Below are 22,078 nucleotides of genomic sequence, written 5' to 3'. Positions count from 1 at the left end.
GGGAACTTAGAGAACGGAAAGTTTTTGGCCAAAATTGATTTAAAAAAATAATAATAATAATAATATATATAGAGACATACTGTAATAACTTGAAGTAAATAATGAAGATCAAAAACCAGTTACAACCAAAAATTCAACAACAAAAAAATGTACTAAAATCAGTCTTTTTCTCACAATGTATCGACTTTTTTCTTATAAAATTGGAATCTATTTCTCATTTCTTTGTGTTTCTGTAATATCGCAATATTTTCTCGTGAAATTATTACTTTTTAATGCAAAATGGTGACATTTGTCATACCAGCTCCAGCTCGTGGTGCCCAAGACGAGACTTAAAACCAGGTGGTCTGGGGTCGGCCCTAAGCTCTGGAACACTCTGCCCCTCCATGTTCCAACTGCTCCCACAGTGGAGTGTTTTAAGTTTTAAGACCCACTTTTATTCTTTGGGTTTTAACACTACGTGAGTTGTGTGGTCCTCGGTGTTTTTAAAATTTTGATTTCTATTTATTGTTTCAATTGGTTTTACCCTTTAAAATTGTTTTTAATCATATTTATTTTTATATTGTTTTTATATTTATTTATTTTTTGTTTTTATTCAGTCATTGGTGGAGCTAAGGGTAATATTTGAATATTGTTTTTAATATTGTTGTGCAGCACTTTGGAAACATTTATGTTGTTTAAATGTGCTTTACAAATAAAGTGGATTGGATACCAAATTCTGGCTTTTATCACAATATTGACAATTTTTTTGTTGTTCTTGTAATATAGTGACATTTTTTGAGTAAAATTATGACTTTTGTCATCATTTTGCCAAGTAAAATTTTGATTATTATTATAATATTGCCAAAGTTGTAAAGTTTTCTCATAAAATTGTGACTTTTGTCGGGTAAAGTTACGACTCTTTTCATAAAATTGCCAACATTTTAAACTTTCCTTGTAAAATTGCATCTTTTATTGAGTAAAATTCCAACTTTTATCATAATATTGCACAAATGTTCAGTTTTTTTTGTAACATTTTGACTTGCGTTTGGTATAATTACGACTTATTATGATACTGCCAAAATTCCAAGTTTTTCTTGTGAAATTGTGAACTTTTTCTTGTGAAATTCCAACTCATTTTTAGCAACAAGCTTTTTTATGTTTGCATAGTATGTATATCTATAGTATCTATATATATCTAGAAAGGGTGGTCCTAAAGAGGTAGGCGTTTTTCTAGAGCTCTCAAGAAGGTAACAAATACAGGAATGTGTGTGTGTGTGTGTGTGTGTGTGTGTGTGTGTGTGTGTGTGTGTGTGTGTGTGTGTGTGTGTGTGTGTGTGTGTGTGTGTGTGTGTGTGTGTGTGTGTGTGTGTGTGTGTGTGTGTGTGTGTGTGTGTGTGTGTGTGTGTCAGGGCTATATGGCGACCATGGCTGATCAGGGCGTCCCAGAAGTCCTTAAAGGGAAAGACAGGATTGTGTTTGGAAACATCCATCAGATCTATGACTGGCATAAAAGGTGAATCCAAAGTTACCTTTTTAACATCAATGCCTGTTTTCATGTGCGTGTCATATTCTTGTTATTAATAATGAGGAATATGTTATTCTAGCCTTGACTTTTTGGCTGTTTCATGTTAGTTATTTTCTGGCTGAGCTGGAGAAATGTGTGGCTGATCCCGACACCTTAGCCCAGCTCTTCATTAAGCATGTGAGTCCCTACTTTGTTCTTCGTTTTTCTTCTGATAGTTTTATGAATCCAATACATTAAACACCCACTTGCATCCATCCATTAAATTGAACAACCCCTCAACCAGCTATTCACCCAAACATGTCAAACCACCCATCCCCAGCCCCTAACCATCCGTCCACACCTTAACCCAGGCATGTCAAACTGGTTTTCATTGAGGGCCACAAGGCAGTTATGGCTGCCATCAGAGGGCCGCTTGTACCAGCGAATAATGTATGAATTTGCCTTGTTTTAAGTAGACTGTCGATTTTACAGTAAAAACTTTACATTTACAACATTTTACTGTAAAATATAGCAATTTTTTATTTTTTACATTTAACGGTAAATGGAAAAGTAGTACCACTGTTTTGAGGGGTTTTTTTACGGAAAAAGCTGGCAACTTTGTTGCCAGAATTTTTGTGCTAAATTTACATTGGTTTTTACAACATTATATTGTTAATGGAAAAACAGTACAAGTTCCTTTTTTATTCTGGAAACTTAGCTGCCAGTTTTTGTACCATTAAAAACAAATGTATCGTTTTTCCATTTACAGTAACGCACCCCCAAACTCTACGTGACAACCCCATCACCCCAAAGTCTTATCCAACCAACCACACACTCCCAAACCATACATGACAACCCCATCACCCCAAAGTCTTATCCAACCAACCTCACACTCCCAAACCCTATGTGACAACCCCTTCACCCCAAAGTCTTATCCAACCAACCATGCACTCTCAAACCCTACACGACAACCCCATCAACCCAAAGTCTTATCCAACCACGCACTCCCAAACCCTACATGACAACCCCATCACCCCAAAGTCTTATCCAACCAACCACACACTCCCAAACCGTACGTGACATCCCCATCACCCCAAAGTTTTATCCATCCAACCACACACTCCCAAACCATACGTGACAACCCTATCACCCCAAAGTCTTATCCAACCAACCACACACTCCCAAACCATACGTGACAACCCTATCACCCCAAAGTCTTACTCAACCAACCACACACTCCCAAACCCTACACGACAACCACATCACCCCAAAGTCTTATCCAACCAACCACGCACTCCCAAACCATACGTGACAACCCCATCACCCCAAAGTCTTATCCAACCAACCACACACTCCCAAACCGTACGTGACATCCCCATCACCCCAAAGTCTTATCCAACCAACCACACACTCCCAAACCATACGTGACAACCCCATCACCCCAAAGTCTTACCCAACCAACCACACACTCCCAAACCCTACACGACAACCACATCACCCCAAAGTCTTATCCAACCAACCACACACTCCCAAAACCTACATGACAACCCCATCACCCCAAAGTCTTATCCAACCAACCATGCACTCCCAAACCCTATGTGACAACCCCATCAACCCAAAGTCTTATCCAACCACGCACTCCCAAACCCCACATGACAACCCCATCACCCCAAAGTCTTATCCAACCAACCACACACTCCCAAACCATACGTGACAACCCTATCACCCCAAAGTCTTATCCAACCAACCTCACACTCCCAAACCCTATGTGACAACCCCATTACCCCAAAGTCTTATCCAACCAACTACACACTCCCAAATCGTACGTGACATCCCCATCACCCCAAAGTTTTATCCATCCAACCACACACTCCCAAACCATACGTGACAACCCTATCACCCCAAAGTCTTACCCAACCAACCACACACTCCCAAACCCTACACGACAACCACATCACCCCAAAGTCTTATCCAACCAACCACACACTCCCAAACCCTACGTGACAACCCTGTCACCCCAAAGGCTTATCCAAGCAACCATCCATCCGCCCGAACAATCCAAATGTTAGCACCACTCTCCTGTCTGTCCCAGCACATATGGTTCAAATATTGGAACCCGCTCTATGATGAACTCCTCTCAGACCGTGTCACTCCAAATCATATTTATTTTATCTTCCTGTGGTACTGTATGTTTAGTTGAACGGAACCCTCGGTTTTGTCTCCTTCCAGGAGCGTCGACTTCACATGTACGTGGTGTACTGTCAGAACAAACCCAAATCCGAGCACGTTGTCTCAGAGTACCTTGAGACCTTCTTTGAGGTACCAGTTGAAATACGTGTCCGCTCTACAGCGCTACGTCCTCACGGCTTTTCCGTGTGGCCCGACAGGATCTCAGGCAGCAGTTGGGTCACCGGCTGCAGCTCAACGACCTGCTGATCAAACCCGTTCAACGCATCATGAAGTATCAACTTCTACTGAAGGTTCTTGTGGCTTTTGCTTCATCACGTTGTGACGTTTGGTAGAATTTCTTCTGAAATCCTTTCAAAGGTCAAATATACTAAAACAAGCCTGTTGGTTGTCCTCAGGACTTCCTGAAGCATTACAGCAAAGCGGGCAGAGATGTGGAGGAGCTCCAGGTATTCCGTTTGTAGCAACAATACTGTTTTGACTAGGGCAGTGGTTCTTAACCTGGGTTCGATCAAACCCTAGGGGTTCGGTGAGTTGGCCTCAGGGGTTTGGCGGAACTGGCGGGGTTCGGTACCTCCAACAAGGTTAAGAACCACTGGACTAGGGCTACCAAAATCAACTCATTAATGCAGATTAATCCATCAGCATTATTAATCTGATTTAAAAATGTTTAACTCCGTTTCTGGCAATGCATTTTGGGTAGTTTCTCAAAGTAGTGTTGGCAAAAATGTGCAGTTGATCAGACTGCAGAAGCAAACAAGTTCATGTGGAAGATGCTAAACCGCACATTGGCGTCTTAAGGGTGTCTCAAAAAACAAGTCGACCAACATTAAGTATTACTTATAATAAGGTTGTACGGTATTCTAAAACCATTGCCGGTTTTACGAGCCGAGGAGCATGTTGGGCAACGCACACGCACAGAGTACTTACAAGCAGACACGGTGTCGACAGAAAAGGGAGAACGGACTCATTTTGGCTTAAAAACTAACGATAAAGGTGAAGTTATAACACTGAAACGCCCTCAGGAAGAGGTGCTTTAAAACATGGCTTGCTAATTAGCGGCTAATGTCCATCCGCAGCCGGCAGTGTTTTAACTTCTTCTAAATCACTAATCCTTGTCTCCATGGCGACAAATAAAGTAAGTTTCTTACCAGTATCATCCCTGCAGGACGAGGAGTAGCTAAACATGTTTCACTACACACCGTAGGAGGATACAATAGCTCACCGCTAACAACAAGCTATCGCTCCACAATGTAAACAAATGCCATGGGTGGATCTACACCTGACATCCACTGTAATGATACCAAGTACAAGAGCGTATCCCGTCGACACTACAATGATTACATTGCTATTTTTTATTTTTCCTTTTTAAAAAAAAATTATATTATGTTTATAAACTCAGGAAATATGTCCCTGGCCACGTGAGAACTTTAAATATGACTGTACCTACTTGGTATCGGATCGATGCCCAAATTTGTGGTATCATCCAAAACTAATGTAAAGTATCCAAACAACAGAAGAATAAGTGATTATTACATTTTAACAGAAGTGTAGATAGAACACCTTAAAACAGAAAATAAGCAGATATTAACAGTAAATGAACAAGTGGGTTAATAATCCATTTTCTGCTGCTTGTCCTTTATAATGTTGACAAAATAATAGGTGTATAAATGACTCAATATGTTACTGCATACGTCAGCAGACTAATTAGGAGTCTTTGTTTACAACTAAAAGACTAATTGTCTTGTATGTTCACTATTTTTCGATTGCAATAAGAAACCTAAGTTTAATGTACTGTAAGATTTTTTTTGGGGAAAAAAAGCCATTAATGCCATTTTTTGTGGTCCTCTATTTAGAAAAGCATCAAAATACATTTTGGTACCAATACCAAAATATTGGTATCGGGACAACCCTAATGTATATGTACAGTACAGGCCAAAAGTTTGGACACACCTTCTCATTCAATGCGTTTTCTTTATTTTCATGACTATTTCCATTGTAGATTGTCACTGAAGGCTAAGGTTAAGAACCACTGACATAAAACATGTTTTCAGTTATTTCACCTTTTTAGTACATAACTCCGCATAGTTTTGATGCCTTCAGTGACAATCTACAATGTAAATATTCATGAAAATAAAGAAAATGCATTGAATGAAGTGTGTCCAAACATTTGGCCTGTACTGTATGTATATGTGTATTTATGTATAAGCAATGGTTTTGTAGCAACTGTGATTAATCATGATTAATCCAAATCAAAAGTGTGATTAATCTGCTTTTAAATAACTATTTATTTGACAGCACTAATATAGTCCCTTCTTTCTTCAGTCTCTTTGCTTGACATGATATTCAGTTCACAGGAAATGAATCCGCAGCCATGTGGTGATTCATCGGATTAAAACCTGTAATGGCTTTGACGTCTGATATTGTCCCGCAGAAGGCCGTAGAGGTGATGTGCTTCGTGCCGAAACGCTGCAACGACATGATGAACGTGGGCCGGCTGCAAGGCTTCGAGGTGACATCTCCCGGTCCTAAGCGCCAAAAGCCCGACGGCGACTGCCATGCATGCCTTTTTTGTTTGTTCCAGGGGAAGATCACGGCGCAGGGGAAGCTTCTCCAGCAGGACACGTTCTCTGTGAGCGAGCAGGAGGGCGGCTTACTGTCCAGGGCCAAGGAGAGGAGAGTCTTCCTGTTTGAGCAGTTGCTCATCTTCAGCGAGCCCATTGACAAGAAAAAAGGCTCCTCTTTACCTGGTTACACTTTTAAGAACAGCATAAAGGTAAGTATACGTACAGTACAGTACAGGCCAAACGTTTGTATGAGGGGCCGTTAGGGACATTATTCAGAATTACCTCTTACATACACTACTGAAATGCTCTCACATAAACAACTGAAGTGTTTTTCTCTCACACACACTACTGAAACACTCTTATACACACTACTGAAACACTCTTATACACACTACTGAAACACTCTTATACACACTACTGAAACACTCTTATACACACTACTGAAACACTCTTATACACACTACTGAAACACTCTTATACACACTACTGAAACACTCTTATACACACTGCTGAAACACTCTTATACACACTACTGAAACACTCTTATACACACTACTGAAACACTCTTATACACACTACTGAAACACTCTTATACACACACTACTGAAACACTCTTATACACACTACTGAAACACTCTTATACACACTACTGAAACACTCTTATACACACTACTGAAACACTCTTATACACACTACTGAAACACTCTTATACACACACTACTGAAACACTCTTATACACACTGCTGAAACACTCTTATACACACTACTGAAACACTCTTATACACACTACTGAAACACTCTTATACACACTACTGAAACACTCTTATACACACTGCTGAAACACTCTTATACACACTGCTGAAACACTCTTATACACACTACTGAAACACTCTTATACACACTACTGAAACACTCTTATACACACTACTGAAACACTCTTATACACACTGCTGAAACACTCTTATACACACTACTGAAACACTCTTATACACACTACTGAAACACTCTTATACACACTACTGAAACACTCTTATACACACTACTGAAACACTCTTATACACACACTACTGAAACACTCTTATACACACTACTGAAACACTCTTATACACACTACTGAAACACTCTTATACACACTACTGAAACACTCTTATACACACTACTGAAACACTCTTATACACACTACTGAAACACTCTTATACACACTGCTGAAACACTCTTATACACACTACTGAAACACTCTTATACACACACTACTGAAACACTCTTATACACACTACTGAAACACTCTTATACACACTACTGAAACACTCTTATACACACTACTGAAACACTCTTATACACACTACTGAAACACTCTTATACACACTACTGAAACACTCTTATACACACTACTGAAACACTCTTATACACACTACTGAAACACTCTTATACACACTACTGAAACACTCTTATACACACTACTGAAACACTCTTATACACACTACTGAAACACTCTTATACACACTACTGAAACACTCTTATACACACTACTGAAACACTCTTATACACACTACTGAAACACTCTTATACACACTACTGAAACACTCTTATACACACTACTGAAACACTCTTATACACACTACTGAAACACTCTTATACACACTACTGAAACACTCTTATACACACTACTGAAACACTCTTATACACACTACTGAAACACTCTTATACACACTACTGAAACACTCTTATACACACTACTGAAACACTCTTATACACACTACTGAAACACTCTTATACACACTGCTGAAACACTCTTATACACACTACTGAAACACTCTTATACACACTACTGAAACACTCTTATACACACTACTGAAACACTCTTATACACAATACTGAAACACTCTTATACACACTACTGAAACACTCTTATACACACTACTGAAACACTCTTATACACATTACTGAAACACTCTTATACACACTACTGAAACACTCTTATACACACTACTGAAACACTCTTATACACACTACTGAAACACTCTTATACACACTACTGAAACACTCTTATACACACTACTCCGGCCCCTCATACGTTTGGACACACCTTCTCATTCAATGCGTGTTCTTTATTTTCATGACTATTTACATTGTAGATTGTCACATCAAAACTATGAATGAGCCCATGTGGAGTTATGTACTTAACAAAAAAAGGTGAAATAACTGAAAACATGTTTTGTATTCTAGTTTCTTCAAAATAGCCACCCTTTGCTCTGATTACTGCTTTGCACACTCTTGGCATTCTCTCCATGAGTTTCAAGAGGTAGTCACCTGAAATGGTTTTCACTTCACAGGTGTGCCTTATCAGTAGAGATGTCCGATAATGTTTTTTTTTGCTGATATCCGATATTGTCCAACTCTTAATTACCGATTCCGATATCAAGCGATACCGATATATACAGTGGTGGAATGAACACATTATTATGCCTAATTTTGTTGTGATGCCCCGCTGGATGCATTAAACAATGTAACTTTACCATGAATTGATTTACGTGGACCCCGACTTAAACAAGTTGAAAAACTTATTCGGGTGTTACCATTTAGTGGTCAATTGTACGGAATATGTATTGCACTGTGCAATCTAATAATAAAAGTCTCAATCAATCAATCAATCAATCCATAATGAAATGCCTCTGTATACAACAGTGCTTTTCATTGAATGAGTTCTTGGTGGTGGTAATGCAAGTAGACCTTGAGTTGAAGCTCTGGTACTGTAGTGGTGAACATCAGCATTATAACCAATCTACTTAAAAAGAGCTGTAGGGTACTTGTTACAAATAACAATAAACTTCTGGATAATCTATGAACAACCTTCAGCCATCCAAGACAAGAATGCATACGGTCCACACTCGATCAGTAAGAACAATCAAGAGTAAGTCTTGCTGCCCTATTTTGAGCTGTTTGTAATTTTGTAAGCTCAACCTTGGGTGCAGAAGCCCAAATAACTGAACAATAATCCAGATGACACAACACCAATGTTTGTACTACGTGTCTGCGAATTGCAAGTGTGACATACATAGCACATTTCCTAACAGCAGCGATACTCCTACCCCTCCTAGCCACAATTTGATTGATACAGTCGTGCTCATAAGTTGACATACCCTGGGAGAATTTATGATTTCTTGGCCATTCTTCAGAGAATATGAATGATAACACAAAAACCTTTCTTCCACTCATGCTTAATGGTTGTGTGAAGCTATTTATTGGCAAACAAACTGTTTCCATCCATCCATTTCCTACCGCTTGTCGCGGGGGGTGCTGGAGCCTATCTCGGGGATTCAGGTAGACCAGCAAAGATTTCAGCCACAACTGCCAGGAAAATTGTTCGAGATGCAAAGAAAAATCCACAAATAACTTCAGCTGAAATACAGGACTCTCTGAAAAATTGTGGTGTGGCTGTTTGAAGATGCACAATAAGGAGGCACTTGAAGAAAAATGGGCTGCATGGTCGAGTCGCCAGAAGAAAGCCATCACTCCAAATGACTTTGTTCCAGAAGTTTTGAGGCTTGTCTCTGTGCTGTTTGGCGTAATGTAAGCGGGATACTTTGTGACATTTGCGCAGAAATGGCTTTCTTCTGGCGACTCGACCATGCAGCCCATTTTTCTTCAAGTGCCTCCTTATTGTGTATCTTGAAACAGCCACACCACCATTTTCCAGAGAGTCCTGTATTTCAGCCGAAGTTATTTGTGGATTTTTCTTTGCGTCTCGAACAATTTTCCTGGCAGTTGTGGCTGAAATCTTTGCTGGTCTACCTGAATCCCTCATTTTCCACTTCTTAATCAGCGTTTGAACGCTGCTGATTGGCATTCTCAATTCCTTGGATATCTTTTTATACCCCTTTCCTGTTTTATGCACTTCAATTACATTTTCTCGCAGATCCTTTGACAATTATTTAGCCTTCCCCATAACTCAGAATCCAGAACATGTGTGCAGCACTGGATGAAAGATGCAATGGTGTGTCAGAAGCCCAGAAACTCACTGAGCTTTTATACACACACATTCATTACAAACAAACATGTCACAGGTGAGCATTGGAACCTTGATTAGCCATTCAAACCTGTTTGTGTCAACTTTTGTGCATGTTATCAGATCAAAGTCACTGGGGGTATGTCAACTTTTGATCAGGGTCATTTGGGTACTTTCTTTTGTCATTTTGATTTAAAAAGAGTAAACACAGTTGTTTGCCAATAAATAGCTTCACACAACCATTAAGCATGAGTGGAAGAAAGGTTTTTGTGTTGTCCTTCATATTCTCTGAAGAATGGCCAAGAAATCATCAACTCCTCCAGGGTATGTCAACTTATGAGCACGACTGTATATTCGGACCACCAAAGTGTATCACTAAGTGTAACGCCCAAAAGTCTTACTTTAACCTCTTGTTTGATTGATTGTCCTGAATCTCTGTACATTCTCTGCATATTTGGTACGGCAGGTCAGCTGCTTGGGCGTCGAGCAGAATTGTGGCGAGGACCCGTGCGGTCTGGTCCTGACGTCCCGCGGCACAAACGGCAGCGTGAGCCGCTACGTCATGCAGGCCTCGTCCCCGGAAATACGACGCACTTGGTTCAGCGACCTGATGCAGATCCTGGAGACCCAAAGGAACTTCCTAAACGGTTGGCCGATTTTCATTTTGGAGAGTGATAGTGCAGTCGTTGGATCGTTCTCGCTGTCCTTCCTGCAGCCCTCCAGTCTCCCATCGAGTACCAGCGGAGGGAGAGCAAATCCAGCAGCCTCGGCAGGAACAGGAAGTCCCCCGGTGGGCCTCGGTCTTCCTCGAGTGCATCCATGGACCGCCTTCAGCAGCCCGGCCTGCTGTCCCTCAACACCTCCCTGCCGTCGCTGCGTCCGGCCCAGCAGAGCCCAGCAATGACTGCGGTACCTGCAAATGACTCCCTTGCTTGTACATTTCATTCTGATCCCGTATCCCTCCTCACCAGAGGGTCTCGAACCCGCGTGCCACCACACGTCCGCAGCTGGGTTTACGGCCAGAAGCGACGACACGCCACGGGGCGGCCCAACAGGTACTGGACGCTAACAACAACAACAACTCACCATTCCGTTAACATTTTTAGGGTGCCCATATATTTGCTACATAGGCCAGGGGTTCTTAACCTTTTGGACTTTTCCACTACAGAGGGGCCCCGGGGCCCACTCAAATATTAACACTGAATTAGTAATCATACTCTTGATTTTAATCTTATTCAGTAATTCTATCTAACCTGCTTACAGTTTGACAGGAGAAACCTTGTCAAATGACGTGAAAGCATGTGTTAATCACAATGATTATCAAGGCTTTGGTCAGCCTGATTACAAAAATAAATATTCATCAAATATGCTGCAAAAGAAGGTACTCTTAAAAAGTGATGACAAATTAAAAGTTAAAGTTAAGTTAAAGTACCAATGATTGTCACAGACACTCTAGGTGTGGTGACATTTTTCCTGAATTTGAGCCATCCCCTTGTTCCACCCCCTGGGAGGTGAGGGGAGCAGTAAGCAGCAGCGGTGGCCACGCCCGGGAATAATTTTTGGTGATTTAACCCCCAATTCCAACCCTTGATGTTGAGTGCCAAGCAGGGAGGTAATGAGTCCCAGTTTTATAGTCTTTGGTATGACTCTGCCGGGGTTTGAACTCGCAACCTACCGATCTCAGGGCGGACACTCTAACCACGAGGCCACTGCGCAGGTACACACAACTACGCAGTGCTAAAATAAATAAAAAAATCTACTTCCATCCATCTTCTTCCGCTTATCCGAGGTCGGGACGCGGGGACAGCAGCCAAACCGGGCTTTCTGCACGGCCGCTCCCAGTCTGTGGAACGCTCTCCCTGACCACCTGAGGGCACCACAGACTGTGGGTGCTTTTAAAAAAGGCTTAAAAGCCCTTCTTTTTAAAAAAGCCTTTTTTTTTTAGATGTATGCATACTAGTTATAGCTATTTGGCTGTTTTTATTTTTATTTCTTTATTATCTTTTTATTTATTCATTTTTATTTTTTTAATACACTGTAGCACTTTGAGATTGTTTGCTCAATATAAAGTGCTTTTTACAAATAAAATCTATTATTATTATTAAATGAAAATACAGCTTCGCCATTCTAGTCAATATTTTTTGCGCTTGAAGGGGAACTGCACTTTTTTTTGTAATTTTGCCTAATTGTTCACAGTCATTATGAGAGACGAGACAAACGTTTTTTGGTTTATTTTTTTGCATTTCAACACGCGCATGTGGCTAGCAATGCAGCTAATGGGAGCAATCAATTCTACCTCTAAATCATTTTAAAAATGGTATTCAAAAACCGTCAACACTACTTAATTTATGTTCCATACCCTCTATAATAACCAAGCTGTAGCGACATTGTTATTGTAAGAGCGAACACTGAGGAACTGTTTTTCTGGCGTAGTAACACATTGGCGTGCTAAAAGCTACGTCAGCACAAAGCAGGTTTGAGTTTGTCATGCACAACACAATGCGATAGGCCACCAATCTGTATGGACTGAAAGACATGAACAATCATATTCCAGTATCTGTAAAGTATTATTTCATGTTTTGTTTGTACGCAGCCAGCCAGACAGTGTATGTATTGTAGTTGTACTAACACGCATGATCAATATAAAGTGTGACTCACTCAATGGACAGTTGTCTGTTTGGTCCAGCTGGCGGGGGACGTCTTTTCCGGTTTATTTGGGTAAGCACTCCATTTATGTCGAAATAGCGTGGCTTCAAATTCCACATTTTGCAACTAAGAGTCACTTTCACCTCACTCTCTCCGCTTCCTTCTTCTCTAACTCCCCACCCTTCCTTCTCGCTGGCTTCTAGAAGCAGTAGTTCATCCTCGGTATATTCAGTCTGTTTAGCTGATTGGAGAGCTGACTTCCACAGCTAGTGGGTCTATAACGATGACTTCTGTTTTGTTTGATCGGCCGTTTTACTGCCGTGTTACAGGCACAACTGTAACCATTTTATTAATGTGGAGGTTGCCCTCTAGTGGGTTCCTCGGACCACCACACACCGCCACGAGAGCCAGGATCAGAGTTACAACATTGTTTTATTTCCATGAAAGTGTTTTGCTTTCCAGCAAAAGGTTTTTCTGCGTCTGTGTGTCTCTCTCTCTCTCTGGCTCCCACTCCAGCTCCAACCCCGTGTCTCGTTCCGGCTGCTGCTAATAAGGGCTACAGGTGATTAGATAACAAGGCCCACCTGGGCCATCCACTCACCTGTCGCTGTCTTCGAGGCCGGTCCTTGCACACCCCGTTCCGCGGCAGGCCCGCAGGCCACGCCCCCCTCCACAGCTACACAATTGAGATATGTACATGAACATTTACAAAATCTGTGTAAATAACTAATATTGCAACTAGGGATGATGTTTGATAAGAAATTATCGAGTTTGAGCCCATTATCGAATCCTCTTATCGAACTGATTCCTTATCGATTCTCTTATCGGATCCAAATAGGTTGTTGTATATGGAAAAAAACACAATATTTGGTTTAACAAAAGCTCACTTTTATTTTATAAGAAAAAAATACAAAAATAAATATTGACTGTTACCCCCCCTAAAAAAATAAAATAAATAAATATTGACTGTTGTTACCCAAAGTATATTAAGTGGGATTTTTTCAGAAAAACAAATATATACAGTAACACAAAAACAAGCTGTCTCGGTGATCACTATAGGTGAACAGACATGCCTTGAGGCGTTTTTTACGGTCCATTATTTTTGCTGCTTGTGTGACATCATCCCGTCCCACAGGGCATTTCTTGTGGGACGGGATTCGTTCCCAGGGATTCGAATAAAGAACCAACTCTTTTTCTTTACTATAGTGGCCTCGATAATGGGAACCGGTTCTCAAAAAGGGATTCGAGTCAATGGAATCGGTTCTTTTCTTATCGAACGGTTCTTTTCTTATCGAACAACCGGGAGAACCGGTTTCGAACATCATCCCTAATTGCAACGTATATATCTGCGGCTAATATATGTACAAATATATTTTTCTACAATTTAGTGGGTGCGGCTTATATGCTGGTGCGCTCTACAATCGGGAAAATACGGTACTTATATTGTCCTCAGCTATCTGGAAACGAACATTTTTAGTGGATAGTAAATCTATACTGTTATGCAAGCTTCACACTGACTACTCTATGGAATAATCTGCTTGCTGAAATACTGCACAAACTCTACAAAGTCCATTTGTTTTCTTTTAGCGTTACTGTTTGATATGCTCGCTGCCTCAAGTGGCCATGAGTAATTACTGCAGTCATTTTGACACCATGTTTGTAACTTGGACTTGTTCTTTCTTTCAGGGGGTGACCGCCAGCTTCCAGACCACCACACTTTTGGATGGAGCGCCACCTTTGGATGTTTGAACATATCGTCATGGATTTAAAAGACTTAATTTTTTTTTTTTTTTACCAGGTTCAGATGTTTGGAGGGCAAAATGTATTCAAGATTATTTCCATTCATTTGCATGAATATTTTTCTACCGCATCATTGTCCCCTGAAAAGAGAGGAAATGTCCACAAAGACATTTAATGACTGGTTAAAATGCGCTTTTACTGAAAGGGCGATGGAGAAAAACGTGTCCGTACTTTTTCAGGTTTCCTTTCATCTGTAAATAAAATCAACCAGCAAAACGTTTGAATCCATCTCACAGCTGACCAATTTTAGTGTGATGACGACCATAGAAGAGGAAGTAGACATTTATTTTTGTTTAGGGCAAAAGTTGGTTAAAAAAAAAATTTACCAACATTTTTTTGTGCCCTTTGAAAAATGAAGGACTTTTATAATAATAATAATAATAATAATAATGCTTAGATTGACATAGTTTGTCGCACCCTGTTTGGTTTTGGAGTATTGCTGAATAACTGCCTGTGAATCATACACCTTGAAAAATAATTGGACATCAGCATTTTTTTAAATTCTACATGAAAAAAACCCTATTAGGAAAAATTGTGTATAATGGGGTAACAACAAAAATGATGATCAAAACAAAAATTTAATGAAAGGACAAAAAGTCAGCTGAGGTTTAATCTTTTAATTCATTATTGATTCAATTATTTCATGATTTTTAAAATAATTATATGATTGGATTTCATGATTTTTTAAAAATTATTTCATGATTTATTTTTTATTTTAAAATTATTCCTTGATTTAAGTATGTGACAATTTTTTCAAAATTATTTCACGATATAATTTCACGATTTTAAAAAAATTGTTTAATGATTTAAATCATGTTTTTTTTTTAATTCATTTCATGATTTCATGATAAAACAAAAATGTACTGAAAGGACAAAAAGTCAGCTGAGGTTTAATCGTCTAATTCATTATTGATTAAATTATGTCATGATTTTTTTTTTAATTATATGATTTATTTCATGACTTTTTAAAATAATTTCATGATTCAATTTTTAAAAAAATTATTATTCCTTGATTTAACTATTTTACAATTTTTCAAAATTATTTCATGATTTAATTATGTCACAATTAAAATTAAAATGTATTCAATTTCATGTTTTTTTTTAATTTGTATTATTTCATGAATTAATTTCATGTTTAAAACAAAAAATGTTCATGATTTTTTTATATTATTATTCCATGGTCCTGTGTGTCGGCACTTCATGAATTTATTTGAGCTGTCAGTCTCAAATAAATGTTACCACGCGAGAAAAACAGTTCCTCAGTGTTCACTGATGACATCTATTAAACGAGACAAGAAGCAAGGAATTGAACAGAGACAGAATTACATTTGGCTCAGTGAGGAGAGACGCCTGGACACTGTACACTTGTACACACAGTGTCTCAGCACGCTCTGGCGAAAGATTGTACGCCACCTCTTTTTATTTGGACTTTCCCTGATTACATGGCAACAGCTGTTTCTAAGGGACGAGGGTCGTAAACAGCTCACAGAAAAAGTCGTAAAACAGTTCAAAGAAGCAGTGCCTGGAGGGGAGTTTGGTCCTGCTTCCTCTTCGCTTTTGTAGTTCTTGGGTCAAGACAATATCTTTGTTGATTACAACACATGAAAGAAACGGAACACCTTCATGTTGCTTCCCCCCCTACACAGTGGAGTTTTCTTCTTGGTAGGTTCAAAGACATGTTTTGGCTTCTCGCCGGGAACTCACAGAAACACAAAGTTTTTGTGATAACTTGGATACAATTATTTTTCCACGCGTGAAGAGATTCACCCGGCTCACCGCGTGTCCGTGGTGAGTACTTTTTTCTTTTTGTTGGATCTCCTTTCGCTGTACACCCACTTAGCTTCTTTTTACTCTTGTAGGGAAGCAGACATGAAAAGGACTCGCCCGCTGAACGCTAAACGTCCGTCACATGTCATCTATTGGTGAGTCCTTTTGGTTTTTGGATCATATTTAAATGTATGGAGGGTCAAATGGGACAAAATTAAATATTTCAATGTGTCATCCAATTTGAATGATTTCATTATTTTCATGATTTCTTGAAGTATGTGTGGCAGCACTACATTCATTCATTCATTTGATCTGTCAATCTCAGCCATCAAAGTCAGTGGGCGGGTCCTAACACCTCATTGCTTACCTTTACTTATCTGTGGAACTTGGAGCAGAGAAGCGGAGGAGTACATACTTGGAAAGACTTTGAAAGTTCCAGGTTCTGGACCAAAGCAACCATTGGACTAGACAGCTCAAATAAATTCATGAAGTGCTGACACACAGGTCCGTGGAATAATAATATAAAAAAATCATGAAAGGTTTTTGTTTTTAACATGAAATTAATTCATGAAATAATTTTAAAAAAAAATCATGAAATTAAATAATTAAACCCTTTTTTTTTTAAATTGTGAAATAATTAAATCATGAAATAATTTAGAAAAATTGTAAAATAGTTAAATCAAAGAATCATTTCAAAATAATTAAATCATGAAATAATTTTAAAAAATCATAAAATAATTCAATCATATAATTAAAAAAAAAAATCATGACATAATTTAATCAATAATGAATTGAACGATTAAACCTCTGCTGAGTTTTTGTCCTTTCAGTACATTTGTTTGATCATGAAATCATGAAATGAATTTAAAAAAAAAAAATTAAATCATTAAACAATTTTTTTTAAAATCGTGAAATTAAATCATGAAATAACTGTGAAAAATTGTAAAATAGTTAAATCAAGGAATAATTTAAAAATAATAATTAAATCATGAAATAATTTAAATAAATCATGAAATAATTAAATCATATCATTTTTTTAAAATTGAGACATAATTTCATCAATAATGAATTAAACGATTAATCCTCAGCTGACTTTTTGTCCTTTCAGTACATTTTTGTTTGATCATGAAATGAATAAAAAAAAACATGATATAATTAAATCATTAAACAATTTTTAAAAAATCATGAAATTAAATCATGAAATAATTTAGAAAAATCAAGGAATAATTGTATAATAAAAATTAAAACATGAAATAATTTTGAAAAATTGTAAAATAGTTAAGTCAAGGAATGATTTTAAAAAAAATAATTAAATCATGAAATAATTTAAATAAATTATGAAATAATTAAATCATATAATTAAAAAAAAATCATGACATAATTTAATCAATAATGAATTAAACGATTAAACCTCAGCTGACTTTTTGTTCTTTCAGTACATTTTTGTTTTATCATGAAATTAATTAAAAAAACATGAAATAATTAAATCATTAAACAATTTTTAAAATATCTTGAAATTAAATCATGAAATACTTTAGAAAAATCGTGACATATTTAAATCAAGGAATATTTTATAATATAATTTTTTTAAATCATGAAATAATCCAATCATAATTATTTTAAAAATCATGAAATAACTGAATCAATAATGAATCAAAACTATTAAACCTCAGCTGACTTTTTGTCCTTTCATTACATTTTTGTTTTGATCATCGATTTTTCCTAATAGGGTTTTTTTTTTCATGTAGAATAAAACAAAATTCCGATGGCCTATTCTTTTTCAAGGTGTATGATTCATTGGCAGTTATTCAGCAATACTCCAAAGCCAGACAGTGTGCTTTGAGTCACTAGACAAACTATGTCAATCTAAGCATCACTAGTATTATTAATAAAAGTCCTTCATTTTTCAAAGGGCACAAAAAAATATTGGTTACTTTTTTTTTAACCAACTTTTGTCCTAAACAAAAATGTCTTCTTTTTTTTTTAACCTTTGAAGCCTTTTTTATGAAATTATATCAAATTAGTCAATTTAAACATTATATAATCAAAAAAACCTTTTAAAGGATCAGAGTGTAACAAAAAAAACATTACATTTTTTAATTAGCACTGATGTTTGAGAAATTTAAGCAAAATAAGGAAAATTAATCAAATGTTTTTACGCCCTTCAAAAACTTTTTATGTCCTATTTGGCTAAGAGGATAATTAAAATGTAACGTCTCCAGATGGTTAAATAATCAATTCAATGATCAAATAATGACATGTACGTTGACATTAGTGACACATTTATGTATTTAATTCAAAATGTTATCAATGAATGACACTTAAGTAATTCCATAAAGATGTTTTTATTTCAATCAAATTATATAAATTATTAGCCACCAGTACAATTTTATTATAACACTTTTAAAAATATATAAATTATTAGCCACCACTGGTTTTATTTGAACACTTAAGCAAAATTAATAAGAAAAACAGAAGTTTTATTGTAAAAATGTTTATAAATAGTAGAAATTATTTGCCACCACTGCAGTTTTATTTTAACACTTTTTATAATTAGAAATTAGCCACCGCTGCAATTGTATTGGTATACTTTTTGTAAATATATAAATAAATAATATAAATGATTTGTCGCATCTGCAGGTTTGTTATACTTTTTAAAAATAATAATATAAATGATTTGCCACCAATGCAGTTTTGTTGTAACACTTTTATAAAGTGGGTGTGGTCTGGTCACATCAGCTAACCAAAAAAACATTTTTAAAGTTTCACAAGCACACTTGACAAACATGTTTTCTTTGTTTTAGTACTGAAATTTCAAAAGACATACATTTGAATAAGTCAGCACTTATAGACCCCCCCTAAAATACTCCAGCAGTTTCTATCAGTTTTGGTGCCACACTGAAAAGACCAAAAAGATTAAATTGCTAAAAGAGACAAAATTTCACCATTTTTCACAACCTTACCGAATTTTCCCCCATTCAATCAATCAATCAATCAATGTTTATTTATATAGCCCTAAATCACAAGTGTCTCAAAGGGCGGCACAAGCCACAACGACATCCTCGGTACAGAGCCCACATACAAAAAAATATAAAGTTTGTATTTTTTTCTTGCAATATTCCTGCTTTTCCCCCAGGATACAATGTTGCTTTCATGAAATTAAACGAGTTAAAAGTTTTTGTGATGTTTTACAAAATCTGTCTCATGATTTTACTACTTTATTGATTCATTTTCAGGAATTTGTTTCCTAAACCACTTTTTCCCCCTCTTTGAGATGTTTCTTTACTGTCATAAATTGCAGTTTTCAAACCTTACAATTTTCATACTTAAAAATACCTATTCGCGATGCTACTACGTTATTTCCATTTTTTCATAAATTAATAAGCTATTTTTTTGTTGTTTTATTTTATCTTCGTAATGATTAAATTATTTTCACAAAATATTAGTATTTTGTTTTTTTAGAGGGTCATTTTGTGGCTTGTGAGCCCTTTGAGACACTCGTGATTTAGGGCTACACTGTAAAAAAAAAAAAAAAAAATCTATAAAAAAACGGTCTTCTACTGGCAGCTACGGCTGCCAAACGAAAACCATAAAATTCAAGTAAAACATTGTAAACCAAATAATGATCCAAAACATTATAATTACAGAAATGTTCATGAAACGTTTTACGGAAAAATATCGTAATATTACATGAATTAGAAAGTAATTTAAGAAAGCACAAAATGCTATTTATAATTAATTTGGTATTTTTCTGTAAAAAAAATAGAAATATAGTTGGTCATTACTGGCATATTACTTAAAATAACAGGCGGATTGTTTATTTACAGATAATGTCTTCAATTCTAGTTTTATAAAAAAAAAAAATTTTTAAAAATAGAAAAATTACAGTAGAAATTTTGAGTAAATTAACCATAAAAATAGGAGTTTTTTTTACAGTGGATATAAGTAAACATTGATTGATTGATTGCTAATTTTCATAAAATTTTCTCATTACAATGTCATTCCTGTGGTTATACAACTTGAATCACTTCAATACAATCTTTTTCACAGTTTTCAGTGTAACTTTAATACTCCAAATCTGCATTTATCGGACAACAAACACTGTCGAGTAGGATTGGGAAATAAATAACGGAAAAAGCAGCTTTGAAATCAGCTTTTACAAATTCAAAACACATTTTTGCTGACATGAACAACAATACAATCGTCTCTTACCCTGAACAAACACTATCATCGCAGTAAAATACTGCCCCTTGCAACTTTTTTAGCTAACAATACAGTAGATTTAGCAAACAATACAGTAGATTCTTGCTATTTTCAGTTTCATTTCAAGATCTCCAGTCAATGGCGAACAAACTTCATGGAGCAGGCCAGAGAAACCCTTAAAATGCCCATTTTTGAGCCTATACATCTCTCTGTTATAAAACCCATTTTAAATGTTCCTGCTGGAAAAGGCGTGTGAGACAGCGCCCTCTGCTGGGTTGATGGCTGCAACACATTGGCCTACTTTCTATTGTGTTAGAGAAATGTACAAAAGTGCGCCCTCTAAAGGCCATTGTATGAAAGAACACCTTAATCAGATATTTACTGGCGAGAGACGCAAAGTTGCTTCTGACGTCATCAAAGCACACCTTTTTAAGCACACACTCCCCAACATTTGGGAGCCCGGATGAGGAGATGGAAAAAAGACAGAAATATGATAAAAGTCATCGAATAAAGTTATGTTTTAAGTTTCAACTGTGGTGCGTTCAAGGAACCGCGATTTAAAGTTGGAAACCGAGGCGTCGCTAGTTTTTAAAGACGGGGGATAGATAATATAATTATAATAATGTTTTATCATGATTATCCAGTAATAATAATCTAATAATAACCTTAATTAGCTCATTTCTGCCCAACACTATGAAGTAAAAATAAACATGCACATTTACGTGTTTTAAAAAGTAGTTTCAACTAAATAAAGTCTTACTTTTTTGGTGCATGTAAACATGCTGAGTGTGGACGTGGGCCGGTGATGTTACCATTAGAGGGGGGGACCTCCAGGAGTCTAATAAAAATAATAAATATTATTATATACTGGCTAGTACAATAATAAATAATACTAATTATCACTGGGTTATTAATACAAATAATAATAATTATTATTGTTAATAATCAAAATAATATTATAATTATACTATATGAGAGCACCCCCCGTGACCTCAATAGGGACAAGCGGTAGAAAATGGATGAATGGATAATATACTGGCTAGTACAATAATACTTAATAATAATTATCACTGGGTTAATAATAATAATAATTATTATTATTAATTAATACAGAATACAATGATTTGCAAATCCTTTTCAACTTATATTTAAATGTTCGAACTGAGAAACTAATTTTTTTTTGCAAATCATTAACTTAGAATTATTATTATTAATAATAATCATAATAAAAATAATCTTATAATTAATAATTATTTTTATTATAATCTAAAATTCTCACTGGGCTATTTAAATTATTGCTACTACTACTACTAATAATAATGATAACAGGGTAATAACAATAATAATTAGAATTATTATTATCGATATTTATAATCATAGTAATTATCACTGGGCTAATAATAATCATTATTATTATTA

At 36.6% G+C, this 22,078-nt stretch overlaps 2 protein-coding genes across 14 annotated transcripts in view; one reads left to right on the top strand and one right to left on the bottom strand.

Moving 5' to 3' along the window:
• arhgef25b (Rho guanine nucleotide exchange factor (GEF) 25b) overlaps positions 1-15,254 on the top strand; it is a 49,859-nt gene extending 34,605 nt beyond the window's left edge. For 2 of the 5 annotated variants that reach the window (XM_062037639.1, XM_062037640.1), the window contains 11 exons: positions 1,389-1,492; positions 1,612-1,681; positions 3,713-3,802; positions 3,871-3,963; positions 4,069-4,119; positions 6,105-6,182; positions 6,255-6,446; positions 10,710-10,890; positions 10,959-11,152; positions 11,215-11,298; positions 14,576-15,239. In XM_062037639.1, coding sequence (XP_061893623.1) covers positions 1,389-1,492; positions 1,612-1,681; positions 3,713-3,802; positions 3,871-3,963; positions 4,069-4,119; positions 6,105-6,182; positions 6,255-6,446; positions 10,710-10,890; positions 10,959-11,152; positions 11,215-11,298; positions 14,576-14,638 — 1,200 coding nt within the window. In that variant the 3' untranslated portion in view covers positions 14,639-15,239. Of the gene's footprint in view, positions 1-1,388; positions 1,493-1,611; positions 1,682-3,712; positions 3,803-3,870; positions 3,964-4,068; positions 4,120-6,104; positions 6,183-6,254; positions 6,447-10,709; positions 10,891-10,958; positions 11,153-11,214; positions 11,299-14,575 lie in introns of all 5 variants that reach the window. The other 3 variants (XM_062037641.1, XM_062037637.1, XM_062037638.1) reach the window with 3 other exon arrangements.
• A 3,749-nt stretch (positions 15,255-19,003) lies between these two features.
• b4galnt1b (beta-1,4-N-acetyl-galactosaminyl transferase 1b) overlaps positions 19,004-22,078 on the bottom strand; it is a 44,167-nt gene continuing 41,092 nt past the window's right edge. For 8 of the 9 annotated variants that reach the window (XM_062038030.1, XM_062038026.1, XM_062038025.1 and 5 more), the window contains one exon: positions 19,004-22,078. This exon is cut by the window's right edge and continues 1,004 nt beyond it. The gene's annotated coding sequence lies outside the window, so the exon portion shown is untranslated. The other variant, XM_062038023.1, reaches the window with a different exon arrangement.

This window comes from Entelurus aequoreus, linkage group LG26 (genome assembly GCF_033978785.1).
Source record: "Entelurus aequoreus isolate RoL-2023_Sb linkage group LG26, RoL_Eaeq_v1.1, whole genome shotgun sequence".
NCBI lineage: Eukaryota > Metazoa > Chordata > Actinopteri > Syngnathiformes > Syngnathidae > Entelurus > Entelurus aequoreus.
This window is presented reverse-complemented; position numbering and strand designations above follow the sequence as displayed.